Below are 22,722 nucleotides of genomic sequence, written 5' to 3' on the forward strand. Positions count from 1 at the left end.
AGGGGGTTGATGAATATAGGCAGTATCAGTAATAGTAGTAGTAGTAGTAGTAGTAGTAGTAGTAGTAGTGTACAAGAACAGACCGTTGTGATGCAAAATCAGGATCGTGGTAGGGATGCGGTAGGGATGCGGTAGCGCATTGAATTTCCTATCCATGGCCCCCAAAGTCTATAACGTCAAGAGCTATTTTCGCTCGAACGCCGAAGTCGTATCAATAATGCTCGATAGCGTATGAGAGCACCACTCACCAGCCAGAAATTCGATACGATCAAATGGACTGCTTTCCACCGCTACCTTTTCCAACCCCCAACCCCCAACCCCCAACCTTCAACCTCCAACCCCACCCACTCTCAACCACCCACTCATACTCTATTTTTTTTTTTTTTCTTTTTCCCTCCTTCTCTTTTTCTTCTTCTTTTCCAACTATTTCTTTTCCTAGGTATCCCTTCTTTTCCTACTATCCCTTTTTTTTTTCTCCTCACATTTTTCGTTTTATTTTTTTCTCTCTCCTTTTTTTTTTTTTAATGGGAAATCTACAACCGATGGATACACGATGAACCATATGTAGTTTATATATGTGTTTGTGTATGGATGTGTTTGTTTGTTTGTTTGTGTATGTGTGTATGTGTGTGTGTTTGTGTGATGTACATGTGAGTTTTCTGTTTTTATTTTCAGCAAAAGGACGAACGATAAAAACTGAAAAACACACCCGTGTGTTCGCCTAATGACCTACTTTTTAGTTTACCTATTTCTCTCCTACTCTTGTGTTTCCCTTTTTATTTATTTTTTCTATTTCTTTTTTACTAAGTTTCCTACCAATTCTACGCTTTTTCTTTTCTTCTCCTCTTTCTCCTCTTTTCATATTTTTTTTTTTTTTTTTTTTTTTTTTTTACGGAACAATGCTGTGTGTGTTGTTTTTTCTTTAAGTTGTTTAGAGTCTGTTTTTATTTTTTTTTTTCTGGTTTTAGATTTGTTAATAATACGACATTTGTATATATTATTATTTTGTTTTGTTTATCTTTTATAATTAAATTATTGTGTATTATATATTGATGATTGATTAATTATATTTTAAATAAATATTATTTTTAATTGAAATAATATTCATTTAAATAGTATTGTAAATAAATGATATTTATTTAGAGAATAAAAATAAGAATTGTATTTGTAAAATTTATACAAATTAGATTAATATTATTAGTATTTAATTATTACAATATTATAGCGTATTGAATTTAATTGTTATAGGTCAATATGTTTATTATTTTATATTTTATATTTTTATATTTAATTTTATTTTATTGTATTTTATATTTTTTATATTTAATATTATTTTATTTTAGTATTTGGTTTAATTATTATTAGATAAAAATGTGTATTCTTTTATTTTATATTTTCATATTTAATTTTCTGTTATTTTAATTTTGAATTTAATTGTTTTAGGTTTTTTTCTACAACTTTATTTCCTTTTCTTTTATTACATTTTTTAATTCATGTACCGTAATAACACTAGCTGCATTTTTATCTTTAACGTCGTTTTACATCTTTTTTTTCTTTATTCTTGTTTTTATTCATTCTTTCTTTTACATTGTCAAAGTACAGCTTTACGTGAGTCGAGTGAAACGTTAAAAATACAAACTAACAAACGACAAATAAAATAAGATCAAAATTAAAAAGAAATATACCATCATTCTCGTTAAGTTTATCTTTTCGTACGTGAGAAAACATGTGTTGCATGTCGTTTATTTAACTCTTTCATCGTTTCTTTAATTATTCTTATTTCTTCATAAAAATATTTTCCTTCTTTTTTTTTTTTCCTAATTAAACAACATACATACGTGTTATCAAAAATCAAAGAAATCTAATATATATATATAGATAGAAAAGTCTTTCTAAAAAAAAAAAAATCAAATCAAATCAAATCAAAGAAGATAACAAAAAATTTCGAAACTTTTCAAACCCATAAACCAACACACGTATCTAATAATTCTTAGAAAATATATAAATACATATATATGTATGTACGTGTGTATGTATATATACATATTTGTGGGACACACAACCTACTATAGGTGAGAAAAATACCATGTGTATGTAGGAAAGAATCGGATATCGCCACTCGTCGAATAAAAACCTTGAGGATGCACCAAGGGAATACGTGACCACCGTACAGATAACACCGTTGAATCCTTGCGAAAATCTCTGAGTATTGGATATATAGTCCCCCCATATACATGCATCTATTTTATATATATATACATGTAAGTGTGTGATGTGTAGGTAGGGTTGGTAGGTTGGTAAACTCAACTTACTTCTCGTATCTACTTTCACAGCTTTGAAAACTGGAAGCAGGACGAAACGTTAATCTTAATGATGCGTTTTCTCTCAACTATTCTCAACTATAGCACAAACCTAAGCTTTTGAACTAAAGCTTTCTTTCTATCTTTCTTTTTAATCATAATCTTTTTTCTTTCTCTCTTTATTATCTCTGTCTTTCTATCTTTATTTCTGTTCTATATACTGTTATATCTGTATATCTAACTATTTGTAAAAAAAAAAAAAAGATTCACAGATTTACACTGATAAAGATTTATTTTGATTTTAGAATCTTTTTTTCTTTTTTTTTTTTTTAACATCATTTGAAAGTTTGATGTTTTTTTATATACAGTATAATATAATATATAAGTGTATGTATTTGTTTTATTTTTTTATTTATTATTTTTTTTTTTTTTATTTATTATATGTGTTCTTTAAGATGAAAGTTTTAATTTGAATTTCATTAATTTTTGAAAATGATTTATTTTATAATAATTAATTAATAATAGTCATGCAAAATTTAATTCAACATTACAAGTATATTAAGTACTATATATATAAATATTTATTTATTTATTTATTTAAAGAACTATATCAATGTTGTAGAAAAATAAAAAGATAAAATCAACGATGCGTTATATCTTTTGAGAAATCGAGAAAATCCGTATTTCGTCCAATGATGCATCTTTGAATCATGGTATCCGTTCATGCACGTTTCAAAGCTTCTCTCTCTCTCTCTCTCTCTCTCTCTCTCTCTCTCTCTCTCTTTCCCTCTCTTTCTTCCTTTTTGATCTCTGTATTTCTCGTACGTTCACACATACTTGTTCTCTCTCACTCTCACATACCCACACACACCCATACACACACTTTATTTCTCGTACGTTCACATATGCTCGTTCTCTCACTCTCAAATACACACATACACATACACTATTTCTCTTACATTCACATATGTTCGTTTTCTCTCTCTCTCTCTCTCTCTTTCTCTTTTATGCACGTACACACACACATATGCACTATCCAAATTTCGTAGATTACATGCACATACTAAGTTTTCTCTCTTTATCTTACACATATGGTACACACATATACACATATACTAATGTTCACATAACCCTTACGCTTACGTAAAGCAACGTTTCTCCCCCTGGTAGACTATGTGAACTTGCAAGCTCGGAAAACTTGCACGAGACCACCGCCCTTTGATCGCCACAGCAACGTTTTTTAATCGCGTTAAGCGTTCCACCGTCGCCTTCGTACCCAACACCATCACCACCACCACCACCATTACTACCATTACCATCACCATCACTACCGACTTTATCCTTTATTTCTATTTCACTCTTTCGTATGCATACACACATATACACATACGAAGTTACTATACACATAAAGTGAAGTGAGCAAAGCACGAAAGAGCCTCGGTTGTTTAATTAAAAGCAGATCGAAATGACGTCCAGAGCTTTTCATCGAAGAAAAAGAGAAGAGAAAGTAAAGTGAGAGAGAGAGAGAGAGAGAGAGAGAGAGAATGAGAGAGAGAGAGAGAGAGTAAGAGAGAGAAGCCGTGTAACTTGCCACGTCCAAAATGTTGCAGACTTTCAATTAATTTAACGTCGCTTAGTTGTTCGTTACAACCCACCCACCCACACACACACACACACACAGAACAAACTACTACACAATGATGACAACGTAAAAGAGAAGAAAGACTATTAGAAAAAGAACAATGTTTCGATAACGAGCTTTAAGGTTTTACCATATAATTTTAATCTATTATAAAAAAGAATGAGAAACATTATGAATTTATGAATGAAATGTGTATTTTTTATGAATGAAATATATTAATAATGAAGATTGATAAATAGTAGGAAATAGTAATGATGTGTAGTAATAATTATATATTATTAATTTGTATTTTATATGTTTTTATTTTTAATTATAATAAAAAGAAAGAAAAATGATGAATGAATGGATCTATGAATGAAAGAATTAATGAATGAATGAATATATTAAATGAAAAAAATAATGAATCAATGAAATGTGTATTTTTTATGAATGAAATGCGAATAATAAAAATTGATAAATAGTAGTAGTAGTAGTAATAGTTTCAGTAGTAGTAATAGTAATAGCAATAGTAGTAGTAGTAGTAATAGTAATAGTAATAGTAATAGTAATCAGGTGTTAACGTGTAAGTAAATGAAATAATATAATGCATATAGGTATGTTTATAATAACTTGTATTTAATGTTTTTATTTTTAATTGTAGTAAAGAAAAAGAAAAAGAATGAATGAATGAATTTATGAATGAAAACAATGAATGAATCAATAAATGTATGAATGAAAGATTTAATGAATGAATGAGTTGTATATTTCATTTGAATGAAATACAAATATAATAAAGATTAATAAAGATTAAGAAAAAGTAATCATATGTTAAACGTGAAATTAAGTAAAATTATACATATATGTTTATAATAATTAATATTTTATGTTATATATTTTGTTTATTATTATTATATTTATTATTTTAAATTATTATTATTATTATTATTATTATTATTACTATTAGTGAGTCACACTTACATACGAGTATACGTTTATAATAATGAGTATTTTATATTTTATATTTTTTTTTATTAATAATATATTTATTATTTTGAATTATTATTATTATTATTATTAGTAAGTTATATTTAATTGAATAAATGAATATACGTTTTGTTTTTTATTGTTTTAATAATCGATAAAAATTATTTATATTTGACAAAATATTTGTGTTTATTTGATGCTCGTGTATGTTTTTCTCGTTAAATTTTTTTAATTCTTTTTTTTTTTTATCAGTTTCTTTATCAGTTTCTTTATAGAAACAAATTCCATTAGGAAGAATATAGTTTTATGGAGATTTTGAGAGACAGTAACGAGTTGTACGTACGACACCCATTTCTCGATCGTGTCTCATGCGAACTCATCTAATTATGGCAGCTATCAATATGAACGTTCGTATAAATGACATGATAGACATCTACCTTGTTTTTCATCGAAAGGATTCGTTATTTAAAAAAGATATTTAATAAAAAAAAAATATTAATAATCTCGTTATCCTTAGGTAAAAGATTTTCGATACCGAAGAACTTACATCGTATGTCTGACTTTCAGATAATAAATAAATAAAATAATAAAAAGAATATTATATTAAAGATACCAAAAAAATGAAAACACAATTTTATATGTATTATTCTTCAGTAAAAAAAATTTTTTAATAATAGTTTATAATAAAATAATGATTGAAGAAATATGATATTAAATATTTTTCAAGTACAAATGTTTCTATGAAAAATGATGAATAATTTTGAGTAACAAACACAAAAGAAGATAACTTTGAATGAAACGTATGGTAAATAATTCTTATTAATGATTTGCAAAAAAAAAAATATATATAAAGTGGTCATTTTGCAAAGTCTAATCTTAAAAGAGTGGGGTGAATATATTCTAATCTTTTTCACACAAACTTATCGTAACTCGCGAGTTTATTATTTATAACTAAGTTTTTAACGATAGTCATTCGACACGTCCACTTTTAAATAGTTGTTTACACTTTTCTAAAAAAGTTTACTTTATTTTCTATATAAATTGTACACTCGTGCGCGCGAATAAGTTAAACCAGAAAGATCTATTTTGTATTCATCTTGAGATATCATTTTCCCCGAGAAATATATTATTTGATTTTTAAAATTATTTTATCGTTGTCATTACACAATCAATCCTTTTATCCAACAGAAAATTTATTTTATTTCGAAGGAGAGATCGTGAAACAAAAAATTAACTTGTCAAGTCTTATCACACGATTTCATTTTGATATACGAATATTCGATCAACTTTTTCATGTTGCACTTTTTCAATATGATAATAATAATAATAATAATAATTTGATATCAATAAATCATTGAATAATTGATGTAATCACTCGTAAGATTCACTTTGATCAACAGAATTACACAACGAAGTATAAAAATTGTCACGACACAACCAAATTCACTCTTAAACAGAAACAACGAAAAGAACCTAATCAAATACAGTAATGAAAAATATTCTATGAACTCACCTTTGTCTGAGATACCAAGTGTACCAGCAAACTGGACGACGAGGACACCGATAACACCGATGATAGCAACTCTCATGTTGACTCGTAAAAATGTCACGAATGAATGATCTTTACGTTTTCTTGAATAATAATATAAATCACCTTGATTAATATCACGAGAACAAGAATTAATAATCGTAGTAGTAGTAGTAGTAGTAGTAGTAGTAGTAGTAGTAGTAGGTGCAGCACAATCAAAGTCTGATTGGTAACACTGTTCTGATAATATATTAGAATGATTTAATTCATCATTCACAACACAACCACCACCATCAGGATGAATTACGATTGGCACTCTCGTCACTGGCATAACTTCACGTTCCTTCTTATGAGTATAATATATACATATACATATATATCAAATTGAAATAGTTGAGTATTCAATATTAAAAAAAAAAAATAATAACACAAGTAAACGATAAAAACTTCAAATTAAATCAAATCAAATCAAATCAATTGAAATTCAATATGATTGAATATCAAGAAGAAATAAGATGAATAATAAGAATAAGAATAAGTAGTAGAACAAGTAGAATAAGAAGAACAAGTAGAACAAGTATAAGTTTAATAATCCTCTGAAGAAAACTATCCGTAGGATCCAAATCACACGCTGTCACCCAGTCAACTACAAAGATTGCACGCGCCGCGCCGATGTTTTCATGCGCGTTGAGGAGTCGCAATCGGAGTAGTAGTAAAGTATACGAGAGAGAATGAGAGAGAGAGAGAGAGAGAAAGAAAGAGTGGAGGGGTTGGTCGTCTAGGTTGCTAAAGGTAGGAAGGGTTTTGCGCGTTTTCGCGGCTGGGCAACTCCCTTATTCGACAAGATCCATACGATCTATCAGTTCAATCCCCTTCCTTCCTTCCTTCCTTCCTTTTTTCATAAAAGAAAACACAAAGAAACAAAAAGAAATTTATCGATAAATACCGTTCAATCGATTTAATTAACAAATAACAATTGTTTATAGTCATTAAACATATTGTTTATCTGTTTTTAGTATTTATAATCACTTGAAATCATATTCAATCAAATTGTATAAAACAATACACTTATGTATGGGTATATTTCATAAGTTTGATGGATACAGGTTATCAAAAATAAATAGAACAAGAGAGTTGGGAGGGGGGCGAGGGTTGGTAGGTGGATTAATATATAAGAAAGAGGTTTTTGATTAAAAAAAAAAAGCACAGGGTAGAGAATTGTAAGCTCTTGCCGCGTCGAGTAACCCGGCGCTACTGAGTTAAACCGAAGGAGAGAGCAACGAAACTCAGCAGTTGTTCCTGTGCTATACGTGCGGACACCAGGAGAAAGCTGGCTGGTTGGTTGGTTGGTTGGTTGGTTGGTTGGTTGGTTGGTTGGATGGTTGGCTGGCTAGCTAGATACTTGGGGTAGCTGCAGTTGTAGTAGTATTAATGTGATGGTAGTGGTAGTGGTGATGGTGGTGGTGGTGATGGTGGTGGTGGTGGTGGTGGTGTTGGCGGCGGCGCTCTTCGTAGAGGGTGGAAAAGCGTCGCTAGAAAGGGCGGCCCATTCTACCCCAATCCCCCACCCTATAACCCCCAACCCCTCAACGTGAACCCCTCCTCCCCCCCCTCCAATCCTGACAACGAGGAAGAAGACTGCGACGACAACTACGACAAGAAGAGAAGACGAGTCTTCCTTCGTTCCTTCGTCAGACCTAACTCGGAGGTGTACACTTCAACGAAAGTGTCACTCGCCGTCGTCTTTCTGAACTACCAAACGAACGATCTCCACCTCCACCCCATCCTCTACCTACTCTCCTCCTCTTACCAGCTGTTATTGGATTCACCAAGGGATTAAACTATTTTTTATTTATTTTTTATTTTTTGTGTGTGTGTTTTTTTTTAGGGGTTTTTTTTGAACTTCATTTAGTTTCATTTTGAACAATTTGTGAATAAAGAATTTTTTATTTTATTCTTCATCGATTAATAATAAGTGTTCCTCTTTATTCTATTTGTTTTTTATTTTTTTTTTATATTGTTTCTTTCTTTTTTATTTTTTTGTTTTCTTTTATTAATAGTTCAAATGATATGAGAATTTATTTTTATTTTGTTTTGAAATATGAGAAGAAATGAAATTGAAATCAGGTAAGGATTTTATAAATTGTGATTGTAAGTAAGAATGAAAAGGAAAGGGTTGCAATTAAAGATAAGTGTTCTCACACACCCTATGTGTATTTTGTTCTACTTATGATTCGAGTTAACATTTTAATTGTTTTAATTGTTTTAATTGTTTGTTAACAAAGATAATGTTATCTGTCGATCAGTTCAATGATTGAAACGTTACAAGAAATATTACGAAATATAATACGAAACTCACATGTGTTTAGTGATTCCCTGCATAGACCATCGCGCATGCTCGTTTGGTGATCGAAATTTATATGGTCGATAAGAACACCCGATAAGAAATTACTTTGGTTTAGGTTATTAACTATTATTAATATTATCTTTTTATTTTTTATAAAGAATCTTGCAAAAAAAAAAAGAATAGTGTAAGGAAGTATAAAAAAAAATTAAAAACAATAAATATATATTCATATATATGAACGTGCACACACACACATTCTCTTCTTATTCTTTTAATTTGTTCAATAATAATTTGTTCAGCATATAAATAATTATCCAGCAAAAAAAATTATTAAAATATGATTAATATTATATTCGTAAATTATTGATTTTTCATTTTAATTTTATTTTCTTTTTTATTTTTCTTTTTTGCAACATATAAATCAATCAATAAATAGAACAATGTTGCATGGCACATTAATGAAAAAATTACTTTTAAATAATTATCTAGAAAAAATATTATTAAAATATGATTAATATTATATTCCTCAATTTTTCATTTTTCATTAATCATTTTAATTTTATTTTCTTTTTATTTTTATTTTTTTTATTTTTATTTTTTGCAACATATAAGTCAATCAATAAATAAAACAATGTTGCATGACACATTAACGAATGATTACTTTTAATATTTTATTTTATTATTTTTTTTTTATTTGTATAATTTTATGATAGATTATATTTTATTGTATATTTTATTATCTATAGTACTTAGTATTATTTATCCACTTTTATGATTTGATTTTATCAAAAACCATTATAACGATTATCGTTAGTATCGTTGATAGGGAATAAGTGTCAGGACAAATCGAACGTGTTACTAATTAGCGTTTTTCGCATATTCATAAAGGTATACGTTAACATTATCTTGAACAATAGTTGGAACGCGATGTTTTGTAGTCTGTTAAAATCATTGAACGAATAATAAATGACCGTTTTCTGTATTGTATTATCCACATAAAACTCTTTGCTCTCTCTCTCTCTCTCTCTCTCTCTCTCTCTCTCTTTATCTCACATACACAGATTCTCTCTCTCTCTTTCTCTCTCCCTCTCTCTTTTTCGTTAACACGTTAAACGAATTTTATTGGGTCCTATTGATTTTGTATTTTAATACCATGATATCAATAAGTAGAAAATAAACAAGTAATACATACACACAGACACACTGACATACACAAACACAAGTTCGTTAGATTGGGACTATTTATTAATAATATTGTCGCTTTATAATTTTACATTTGTTAATTGCGATTGTTAATTTATTTTATTTCATCACGTTTCAGAACATTTTATCTTTACTTTAGAGAATTACATTTTACGTTTTAAATAATAATCGTCGATTTTATATAATACGAACTTACTTTATATAATAATAATAATAATTATTATTATTATTATAATAATATAATATTGTAAAAAATATTGTTAAATCATAATACTTGTAATGGTAAATGAATTTAATTTTAAATGGTTCTGATTCAAATAATTTTTTTTTATTTTTGTATTCTTCGTTTATTATTTTCATTATTTTTTTTTTTTAATATTTTCATTAAACAAATACGTTTCCTTTTTACTTAAGATGATCAAAATTATTATTATAATTATTATTATTATTTTTATTATTATTTGTTAAGTATTGATAAATAATATTAATCTTTAAATTTAATCACCATCAATACTTAAAAAAAAATAAAATAAAAAAGAAAAACACATTTTTATTACAAATAAAATAATAAAAATAATTAATACTAACAACGATCAACAATATTATTTTGTAAATGAGATTTTTAAAAAAGATAAAGCAACAATAATAAATAATAATCTAACGATTTACTAAATCTTAACTTTTGTATTCATATAAATACATACGTTTAAGCTTGCTCTTACGAGCTTGTAAGCTTACACCATGCTTTTTCTATGAGCTGTTAGGGGTGGTGGATAACAGAGTGAGAGGGGGTTGTTTCATTTAGTACTAGGTAGGAGATTACACGTTTCGCTTGATAATGAAACTCGGTTTTGTCGGTCGATAATCACCATTTGTACATATGCCAAAGTTTCTCAAATGCTGTTCAAAATATCACGTATCTAAGTGCATATACATATAAAAGAGACACACATATATATATATATAAAACACTCGTATTATAATATATGTAGGGAAATCAATCGTTCTGTATCCGTCTAAGCATATCTAATCTCCCCGTGTTGCCGACACTACTTGAAATATAAAAGATATTCTTTATTTTCACAAGTTATCTTTTATTACAGTTACAATATAAGTACGCTTCGCAACTTCTCACACTCACTCAGACCTCACACAGTCACTATTCACTCGCTAATCACGCACTCGATATCGCATGAGAACCTTCTAGCTCACACCGACTTACACACACAACTTCTTCTTCACTTACAAAGAGCAGTCCAAACACCATCTTTCTTTATTTCGATAACCTTTCGTTGCCTGCCTACTTATCTGTGTTTACTCTTTGATATTCAACACTCCCCACATATATATGTATGTATTTACTACGATAAAATATGAAATATAATAAATAATGAATTGATATTTTACCATTTTCATCAAACCAACATGTCATTCATATTTATTCAATGTTCTTTATCCAATTGATTGTTTTTTTTTATTATTATCAACAAAAATGCTAATAATTTAAACAAAAAATATCTATTTTTATGTTAAAGATATGATTAATTTTGATAACATAAATGATAGTGTTTATTTAGTGATTATGGTTTGTATAACGTAACAATTATTTGCGATATTAAATTATAATAAATTATTATGATTGATATTAAATTGGGGGAAAAAAAGACAATTATGTACTATCAATATTATATTATAAAAAAATAATTATTATGCATATTAAATTATAGAAAAAAAAGAAAAAGAAAAAGAAAAAGTAGTTTTTTCACATGAAGAAGGCCCCCCACTAAAGAAAAAGGCCAAACACGTGTCTAATTATTTTCGATTCTATATCGATTGAGTATAATTTCGTTCATTTTCTAGAGTTATAGGTCACGATCTCCCCTTGTTAGATCACTTTCATAATTATGGGCACATATGTATAGGAATTTATTGTTGTGTGGTGTAACATATTAAGGTTGTAACAAATACACATTGCAAATTATTTTCAATGCCCTCCTAGAGGGAAAATAATAATAATAATAATAATGACAATTTGGAATAATATTAAATTTGTTTGACATATCGTAGGATATTTGGACATTGTCCTTGTTAATATTATTTTACTTGTACATATTGCAAACTGTTGTGTAGGATGTGTTGTTAGCGTTTTATTTTTTTTTTATTATTTTTTTTTTTTTTTTTAGTTTGACTACCCCATGTTACGAACTAGTCTCGAATAAATTGTTAAATTAACAGATAGGATTTTCGGGTTTCGACGCATATTGATGTCGGGGATTTGTAATTAATTCATCACACAGAAAAAGAGAGAGAAAGAGAAATAGAGAAAACGAGAAAGAGATGATAAAGATATCAAAATAATTGCAAATGACAGCTTACACGCCAATGATTTTACGATGAAATATAATTCCTTGTTATTATTTTTCTTTTTTTCTTTTTTTCTTTTTTTAAATCATTTTACGAAGAAATATTTTCCATATTTTGTAAGAAAGATTGATAAATATAATTGAATATATTTATTTATATAAATTTTGGAGAAAACAAATTTAAATAATATACAACAATAATGTTATATTGTATAAATATAATAAAAAAATTATACAATGATGTTAAACGAATTTTATAATATTATTTTTAATATATTTCAAATATGCTATTATATATATATATATATATATATATATATATATATATATATATATATATATTTTTTTTTTTTTTTTTTTAAATTAAATCTACGTTGACAAATCGTTTAATTATAATTTTTTTTTATTTTCTTTTATTTATTTATTTTTTTTTCCAAAAAAATTCCAAAGCAAAAGAAAAATTTATCTTCTTCTTTAAACACATGTCATATAAAATGGTCAAATTTGTTTATAATTATCCACGCCATATATTTTTCTGTTTCTCCATCAAATGTTTACATCCGACTATGATCTTTTTTGTAAAGTAAAAGAAACAAAAAAAAATAATTAGAAAAATATAAAATGTAAATGGTTAATACTGCATGATCGTTACGACGAGTTCATCGAACGAATGGTTTAATTAATAGTAAACAAAGTAGTTAAGAGAGATAGAAAGAGAACAGAGAGAGGGAGAGAAAGAGAATATCTTTGAAGTTTCAACGTTAAAACCCTTTTCCTTCCCTTTTCCTTCACCCTTTAACGAGTATTATTATCGTAGCTAATTATGGTTTAATATCGATCGAGTTATCGCAGACCAATGCCATCCATCGTTACGACGATGTTTAACAAGACGTTAGAAATTTACGCATATAATTATAATATTAATAATAATTATAAAAATTATTATTCAATTATAATATATATATATGTAAGATTTATTGAGTTGAAAATATAAGTATGTATTATGGTAGAACAAATATTTAATAATTAAAGTTTAATACTATAATAAAAAGATAGAAAAGAAAAGAAAAGTAAGTGACAATAGTTGACACACACGAATTACACTCCTTTCACTCACAGATGGTCACACCGAATCAAGAAGGCGAAGATCGCATTCTTCGCCGCACTTATATACTCATTCATCCCACCAATGGTCCCAATCACTTCCGTCGATCATTCTCGAAATCTCTCGGCTATTCCCGACCGTTAAAACATAAGGCCTCTTCCCGATTTCCGGTTCGGGAATATTCCAGAGACTTCGGGGTGCACACACTCATACCCATATCGCTGCATACTCTTACACATCCTTCGCATTCGTCAATTGTTTTCACACACACCCTACACTCTCACTCTTACATATATATATAATAATAATATAAAAAATATAAATAATATAATATAAATATTAATATAATATATATATATATTAATTATTTATTTCAAAAGATTGGTTAGATAAATTTTGAACACGAAATATCTTTATTCGAATGTTTAGATTTATTTAGGTTAATATGTTACATAAGTCAATTATTATTAATATTATTTGATATTAAGTAGTTAATACATTATTAAGAACAATTATTTATGTCTTTTTTGTTTAATGCAATAAACATTATATTTAAACTTTTTTTTTCTTTTATTATTCAATTTCGTTAGATATCATTTATGAATTTTGAATATGAATATATAATAATTCAGACAATATTTTTGATATTAATGATTGAATTTTTGAATTTTTTTTCAAAACTTATTAAGAAACTGTTCGACATCTTTTTCCAATAAGTATTTTTCCAGGAGGACATAATATTGGCACCTTGAATATTGTTCGACTAAATGGATCGGACCTCAAATCAATTGCATCACCTTGAACGGAGTTTATTGAAAAAATCATGCACATTAAAAATGCACAAATTATCGACAACAAACGCATGTTGATTATTTTCCTAAAAAATTACAAAATAATTATTATATTTTTTGTTTAGAAAAAAAAAAAAAAAACAACAGATTCACTTTTTATGTTTTATCTCAAAAAATAATATTAAATTGATCGAATATAATTCAAACGTTTAATTAAATCATTTTTTTTAAATTATAGTTATATTAACAATAAATTATTATACTTACAAAAAATTCGAATGATCAGAAGTTACAGAAAGTTCGAAAAATTCAAAATTTTCTTTCCTTTTTTTATAACTAAATAATTTTTTTTTTTTTTAAATCAATGCACTTGTGTTGCTTAAGTATTTCTGCTTTTGCATTGTGCAATCTTCCTATTTATACCTTAAAAATTGTAACATTTGTTTATTATTTAAAACGTTATCGTGCTTTGACAAAAACAAAAATGTTAAAATATATTCATAAGATATTTATCATATGATAGCAATTTTTCGAAACACGTTTTATGTTTTTGTTTTTTTGTTTTTTATTACTTTTCTTTTGATTAGAGTAACTTCCTAGAAAATATTCTTATTACCAAAACGTGGAAGTTTTGGTATTAAATATCCAAAGTTTCAATGATTCATCGTTTTATTATTTTATTTTATTATTCCTATAAATTTTATTCTTTGCAAAACAAAAAATATGTTTTGAATCTGATAAGATTAGAAATAATTTTTAAACAAATTACATTTCATTTTTATTTCTTTTAATTTCTATTTTTTTTTCTAAATTGTTTTCCTTCCTTTAAAAAGAAGACAAAATAAATCGAGTTCATGAAATTAAGTTTATTTCAATCTAATAAAAAAAAAAATTTGATATGCTATATATCATTTAATTTAATAATAAAAATAATAATAATAATGTGTTTGTCGTAATAGTCAACAACAAGGGAAATTTTTTTATAGGATTTTTACAATCTAGTCTTTTTGTTTAATATTATACCTAAACGTTTAACTTATAAATAATAAATCAAATAGGAATAATAATAATTAGTAATATATTACTTTTTAATTCTTCAATTTGTAATCGTACATTTATTGTCCAATTTCGTCATATTATTTATAATCTTTATTACATTACATGTAAATGAATTTGACACACATATAATATTTTTGCATTATTAATAATTTTAATATTTCATAAATTTATCTTCCAATAACCTTTCGACATCTACCATTATGATCATGTCTGTATCCAGATGGACACTTTCGTTTTGGTATAATGAATATCGTTGGTCTAGGTCCTGCAGCACTTGAACCAATTGCGTAACTCTCAACCATGTTTGTTGAAAACATCATACACATTAAAAATGTGCAAATTATTGACAGCAAACGCATCCTAATTGTTTAGAAGAAAAAAGAAAAAAAAGGATTTACTTTTTTTCTTTTTATCAGATAATTTAAAATGATAAACATTGAATTAAATCATTTGATTATCGTTATTAAAATGCAATCATTATACTTACGTAAAACTTGAATGATCACAAGGCACAGAAAGTTTAAGAAAAAAAAAAAAAAAAAAAAATTTCAACTTTACTTTCTTTTTTTTTATAAATAAATAATTATTTCTAAATCAATAATGCACTTGTGTTGCTTGAATGTTTGCATTTGCACTGTTCAAACATCGTATTTATACCTAAGAAATTATAACATTATTTTATTGTTTAAAACGTTATCATGCTTTTAAACATAACCTTCAAATTAATTATTAAAATATTACGCGATAATAATTTGTCTTAGCACGTTTTTTGTTTTTTTTTACAATTCGTTTTTTTTTTTTTTTTCTTTGATCATAGAAACTTCCTTGAAAATATTATTTTTATTATCGACAAGTGTGTTAGTGCTTTTAGTAATAAATATTATAATGTTCAATGACTACTCATCGTATCATTATTCCTATATATGTTATTCTTTGTTAAAAAAAAAAAAAAAAAAAAAAAAAAAAATATGTTCCAGATTTAATATGATTAAAAATCATTTTTTTAAACAAATCATAATTCATTTTCTTTTTTTCTTTTTTTTAATTTTTCTTTTTTAAATTGTTTGAAAAAAAAATCAAATTCAATTGAGTAATTAAAATTACATTTAATTTAGTCTGACAAAAACAAAATTTGATTTGTTATATATCATTGTGTAATAATTAAAATAATAAGAATAATAATAATAATAATAATAAATCCTCGTGGGTAAGAATATCAACCCCAGTAATCCCTGCTTGTCGTAAAAGGCGACTAATAGGGAAACAATGCAAAACACCATTAATGTTATATTAAAAATTTTACTTATTTTTTTTTTTAATATTAATATATTTAATAATAATAATATATATATATCTATGGATAATAATCGCAAATAATATCTGTTTGTCACGAAATTATCTTCAATCGTATAAGTTTGTTATTGTATTTATGATTGAAAAAGTATGCCAAGTTTACAATTTTTATTTGATTTTTATTTGCCATAACTCGAACACACTTTTTTCCAACGTCCTACTTCCAGTTATGACACGTGTCTTCTATTTTTTTATTCATTTTCTAATAATTCAAACACATGATTCATATTCAATCGTAAACAAAGTGGAAAACATTCATCGAAAAATGATTAACACATATGTTTTACATGTTATATATGTTGTAATTAAATTGATGATTTAATTAAAAAGACTATATACATATATATATAAAATACAAACATAATGTAACAATAATATCATAATTGATTATACTTGTACTACTAATCTACATGTACCATTTACATCAGGTTTTTGTCCAGGTGGACAACTTCTCATTGGTATTCTAAATGCAGGTAAAGTTTTTTTTTCAACATCTCTACTTCCAATCGTGATAGTTGCACAAATTATACAAATCAATATTGTATAAATTATTGTTATTAAATAACGCATATTATAATATATAATTATCACTTTCACTTTATTATTGTTAGAAAGAAAATAATTTGTATATTTTTTTTCTCTTCTTTTTCACGTATTTTATTTTATTTTATTTTTTTTGTATCTGCAAAAATAGAAGAAAAAAATTATTTAAATTATTTAATAATAATAATAATAATCTTAATTTTTAACACGTTCCGTGCCAAGCCCCCTTTTACCTGACTTGTCCCTCAGGCCATTTAATTTTACTTTAACAAAATCAACAACATTACATGTTATTATTAATTATTGTAAATATAACAATTAAACAAACTTAGGTCGTTTGTTCTATACTGCATTTTGTATAATGCATCAATATTTTAATAGCAATACTTTTTTACAGAATTACATTTGTTATAAACATATATATTTTCAGTGCATTAAATAAATATGTTTAATTGTAAGTATACCATTGGTGGTACACGTGGCCTGAAGAACAAGTTTATCGTGTACCACTGGTGGTACACGTTACACGAAACACGTGTTAAGGACACGAAATAATCAACATTCTTAAACATAATGTAGATATTTTAAACATGATGTAATTTAAACATAACAAAATGTATTTAAAAAACATGATTTTATTATACGTTTTAATATTCTCAGAGAATAATTCAATATACTTACGTGAAATAATAATTTATTAAAAAATATATATTCGAAGATCGATATAAAAAATATTTATAACAATAAATTGTTTAATATCATTAACGCAAGATAATTGTTAGTTGTTGCTGTTGATAGAAACAAACTAATGAAATGATGATTTTATTCTCGATCAATCATATTTATAAACTTCATTATTATTAGACTATTACGTCATTATAAATGTTAACATAAGTATACTAATAATAATAATAATAATAATAATAAGAATAATAGTCTCACATTATTCCACGAATTTATTATTATGTAATAGAGATAAAAGATATGACGTAAATAAGTGTCTTATATTAATCATCTGGTATTACCACATTATTGTTTATTACATATTTTATCAATACCAATTAATTCTAATTATGTCAAATAGAAATTGAGAATAAATTTAATGTTGTTTGTTCAATTAAAAATTATTTAAACAAATATTATATATATATATATATATATATTAATATTATAAAATAATTTTTTCAAGTACATTATTATGAAACATTTAATTAAAAATTTATTTTAATTTAAAATACATATATAATACGTATATATATATATATATATATATATATATATATAATAATAATTCAATTTATTGATTATTATAATTATTTATAATATAATATATTATTAAATAAATATATATTTAATATAATTAAATATAAAATAATTATTATAATTTATTATATTATATTTTATATTATATTTATTATAATATTAATTATATTAAAATTATAAAAATATATAAATAAATTATAATTATCAATAATATAATATATTTTTTTATAATATTATTAATTATATATAAATATATTTGTGCGTGTATTTGTGTTTAAAAATAAGGATTATTATTATTAAATAATTGTAATAATTTCATAAATATATTGTTTCTATTTTGAAAATAATTTATTATACATATGCATAAAATATTGTATTATTTTCATTGATTTCTGATCGAATAGTAAAATTTTCATGTGAAGTAGCCTCATTGATAGTAAACAACGTTCTCTATATCAAATGTTTCGATAGCTTAAATGTCAAAGGTTTTGATAACGTTCAATCTTTTGACAATATTACTACGGTTAATTATAGTTTATAATTAAGTTATAGAGTATCAATGTCATTAAAGATAGAACAGTGTTCATTGAAGACATTAAATTTAACATTAACCATCAAAAAAAGACAATAGAACTCAAAAAGGAAGAAAAATCGGTTGAACCACTTCAAAACTTTGCTAAGTTTATCTAAGAATATTTTTTGTTTATGTTTTTCTTATTTACAATTGACAAAATATAAAAAAAAAATAATTGATAATCAAGAAAAATGTTATCTCTCGTGAATTTTGAACGTAAATTTGTTTGATTCAAAGATAGATAGAAAAAAAAAATATATATATATATATATAAAGGAAAAATCATCGTTCATTTTTTTCTATGATTTTAAATTTAAGTAGAAAATAATCTATCGGCTTTTAAAGATAATATTTAATTGAATTATTGATAAAATAATGGTTATAAAAAATTATTAGATAGATGAATGATTTTAGATTTGTTTTTTATTTTTGATTATACTTGTACACGACAGCCTCCATATCCGTCACTTTTTTGATTACCAGGACATGATATTGCTGGTGCATCTATTATAAAAGCAAATTTACTCGATATTTCTATGGGTTTTTCTTTTTCTTTTTCTTTTTCTTTCTCTTTTTCTTTTTCTTTTTCTAGTCAATCTTGCGGTAAAACATCTAAACAAAATAGAAAAATTTTAAATTACAATATTGTTAATGATAAATTTATATTAATTCCAATATAAAATAATTCTAAAAATTATATAATTTATATAAATTATATAAAAATTATTATTAATTTAATAATTAATTATATAATTTTTAGAATTATTTTATATTAAATATATATTTAATTAGTTATATAATTGTTAGAATTATTATTTTATATTCAATATATATTTAATTAATAATATAATTTTTAGATTTTTTTTTTATATTGTAATTATATTTTTAATTATATTTTATATTTATTATTTTTATATCAATATTTTATTTCATATTATATAATTATATTTTATATTTATTTTTTTTTACATTATTATTTTATATGATTTTACAATTATTTCTATTAAAAATAATAATAATATTATAAAACTTATTATTTCTTTTATTTTCATATTATATTATTTAATTCAACGTATATATTTTTATATATGCTATAATAAATAAATTACAAATGTATCTAATTGCATACTTCAATTACATTTCATGAAACATTAAAACAAAAATTTATTACGAAAAAAAAGAAGAAACATAAAAACATAATAAACAAATCTATAAATTAATAATACCATTTACGTTTTAATATATTTCATTAGAAAATAAATATAATATTAACGTACCACCAAGCAAATGATCTAACTCATGAGGTAAATCAATTGCAGGTAACTTGACTTCAGTTCCATTATTAGATAAATTAATTAATTCATCTGTATCGATTTGCAATGGATGACCAATTGTTGTTGCGAATAAAAATGTCACTAATAAAAATGTGAACAAATAAAAAATGAAAGAATTCATTTTATTCTTTTTTTTATTGTTTTTTTTTTTTTAATAAACAATTCGTACAACACAAAATGTTCACCGATCAAAGGATGTTAATCTTCTCCTATCTTCTTCGTATCAAACAAATCCTTTTATAACAAATATTTCCCCCACACACTCTAAATTAAAAAAAAAAAAAATATATATATATATATATAATAAATTAAAAAATTAAACAGTTGAGTGATTTTGAGAAATTCATTTTTGAAAATAATAACTTTGTCCTTGAAAGAAGGATCCACGTTACGTTAATTGTTAATTATCTAGAAAAGTGTATATGATTGATTGAATTATCTGATTGAACAATAATAATTCATACAGAATTACTTAATTGTTCCTAGACAATATTATAAACATCAGTTTTCATTTTTTCTTTTATTCTTCTTCTTCTTCTTCTTCTTCTTGAAAAAACTCAAAATGATTTTATAATTATATTCAACTTTGTGTAGTATGATCATGTATTAAATGATGATTCAGCAATAATGTTGCATCATAATATAAATTTACGTAAAATGTTAATTATAGTAATTACGGCATACCTGGAAGAAAGTTTGATAAGATCACGTGATAATAAATACTTTCGAAGATTATAAATAAAAGATAGATCAGGATTTTTTCATCAGTATAGTTAATATTTTTCTCCATAGTTCGTCACGTATCGTTGATTCGTTCGTCATTTGATTTTGGAAAATATTAAAAATTTTAACTGAAAGGTAAATAATATAATCAAATATTATTTTAGATTAATTATTATATATATATATATATATGTATATATTGAAATATGTAATTTTATTTATTATTTTTATATTTTTATTTTTATATTTATTTTTTTTTATTTTTTTTTCTTAGATTTATTTTATATTTATTTTATATTTCTATTTTAATTATTTTTATATTTATTTTATATTTTCACATTTATTATTAATTATTTCAATATATAATTGTATTTATTATTTTAATTATATTATAATTAGTTTCAAAAAAAAAAATAATAATATTACAAAATTCAATTGAAATTTAATTTTCAATACGCAAGTTTGTAATATTATTTTTAAATTATATTATTTAATTAAAGAATTATTAAAGTATTATATCAAATTTACATTGCTATTTCTTTCTTTTTTTATTTATTTATTATTTATTTCCAACAAAAACAAAAATTGCATATGACTGCAGAAATAATTATACTAATACTATTTCACATAATTTTTCTTTATATTAAAAATGAAAAAAAACCCCACAATATTATTGAAATTAATTATAAACCTACTTGTAGAATTATTTATTTATTTATTTATTTATTTATTTATTTATTCTATTTCTATATTTATATTTTTAAATATTCATTGATTGTGACGAAACGAAAACGTACGAAATATTTTCTTGCAATTAGGATGAAAACTTTATTGGTCATCTTCTTATCAATCTTTCTATTCAATGGTCTATTGGTTAATTGCGATGAAACTTCATCACCAGAACCATCAGTAACACCATTTTCACCAATACCACCAGGACCACCACCAATAATACCAAGATTGGTAGCACTTCGTTCAAGACTACGTACAATGATTCCACATAATGAAAATGGTGTTCCTATAATCTTATCACCTGATTACGTACCCTCTGAACCTGCAGTTTCAATGATCAATGTAAAAAATTTAGAATGTGAGGAAGGTCAGAAACGAGATGCAAATGGCAAATGTAGATCAGTTGTTTAAAAATAATCAATCACTATTATTATTATTTTATTTCAATAAAATTCACACTAAGAAATAACGTAATATTAATTAGGTCAATTAAATTAATTGTATATTAAATAATATACTTAAATATTATGTGAATTTTGTGTAAAGACAAATTTAGGAAAAAAAGAAACTTATGAATAAATTATAGTTCAATTTACTATGTGATGTTTACCCAATATTTTACATTTTATTCGTAATACATATTAATTATAATATTATACATTATATCAATATATTATTATTTATATATTTAATTATATTATAAAAAAAAATATTGTATATATATATATATATATATATTAATTTATTTTTTTATATAATTTTTTTCTATATTAAAATTAAGTATATAAAAAATATAAATATTTATTTATATATAATCTCAATATAATTAATATTATATATATATATATATATAATTAATAATATTTATTAATATAATTATAATATTAAATTAACATTAT

At 24.4% G+C, this 22,722-nt stretch overlaps 3 protein-coding genes and 1 long non-coding RNA gene across 7 annotated transcripts in view; 1 reads left to right on the forward strand and 3 right to left on the reverse strand.

Moving 5' to 3' along the window:
- LOC149030557 (uncharacterized) overlaps nucleotides 1-13,844 on the reverse strand; it is a 216,441-nt gene extending 202,597 nt beyond the window's left edge. Inside the window, exons 1-2 of one of the 4 annotated variants that reach the window (XM_089178715.1) lie at nucleotides 13,442-13,844; nucleotides 6,419-6,779 (exon numbers count right to left, since the gene is read on the reverse strand). In XM_089178715.1, the coding sequence (XP_089034841.1) occupies nucleotides 6,419-6,764 (346 nt within the window). In that variant the 5' untranslated portion in view covers nucleotides 6,765-6,779; nucleotides 13,442-13,844. Of the gene's footprint in view, nucleotides 1-6,418; nucleotides 7,080-7,379; nucleotides 7,936-13,441 lie in introns of those variants that run through there. The other 3 variants (XM_089178718.1, XM_089178717.1, XM_089178716.1) reach the window with 3 other exon arrangements.
- A 2,740-nt stretch (nucleotides 13,845-16,584) lies between these two features.
- Nucleotides 16,585-18,215, reverse strand: LOC149030558 (uncharacterized). The gene is made up of 2 exons (XR_016178581.1): nucleotides 17,724-18,215; nucleotides 16,585-17,680 (listed from the first exon to the last, which is right to left on the reverse strand). It is a non-coding gene; the product is annotated as an uncharacterized LOC149030558 (long non-coding RNA).
- Nucleotides 18,216-18,773: 558 nt separating this feature from the next.
- Nucleotides 18,774-20,632, reverse strand: LOC107072759 (uncharacterized). Its single transcript, XM_089178526.1, has 2 exons — nucleotides 20,312-20,632; nucleotides 18,774-19,646 (listed from the first exon to the last, which is right to left on the reverse strand). Exons 1-2 carry the CDS (start codon nucleotides 20,487-20,489, stop codon nucleotides 19,627-19,629), a joined length of 198 nt encoding a protein of 65 aa, XP_089034652.1. The 5' UTR covers nucleotides 20,490-20,632; the 3' UTR covers nucleotides 18,774-19,626.
- A 101-nt stretch (nucleotides 20,633-20,733) lies between these two features.
- LOC107072758 (uncharacterized) lies at nucleotides 20,734-22,418 on the forward strand. The gene is made up of 2 exons (XM_089178525.1): nucleotides 20,734-21,226; nucleotides 21,910-22,418. The coding sequence occupies exon 2, from the start codon at nucleotides 21,911-21,913 to the stop codon at nucleotides 22,232-22,234; it is 324 nt and encodes a 107-aa protein (XP_089034651.1). The 5' UTR covers nucleotides 20,734-21,226; nucleotide 21,910; the 3' UTR covers nucleotides 22,235-22,418.
- The last annotated feature ends 304 nt before the right edge of the window (nucleotides 22,419-22,722 follow it).

Source organism: Polistes dominula, unplaced genomic scaffold, assembly GCF_049000335.1.
Source record: "Polistes dominula isolate Pdom_NZ unplaced genomic scaffold, Pdom_raw_medaka contig_11, whole genome shotgun sequence".
Taxonomy (NCBI): domain Eukaryota; kingdom Metazoa; phylum Arthropoda; class Insecta; order Hymenoptera; family Vespidae; genus Polistes; species Polistes dominula.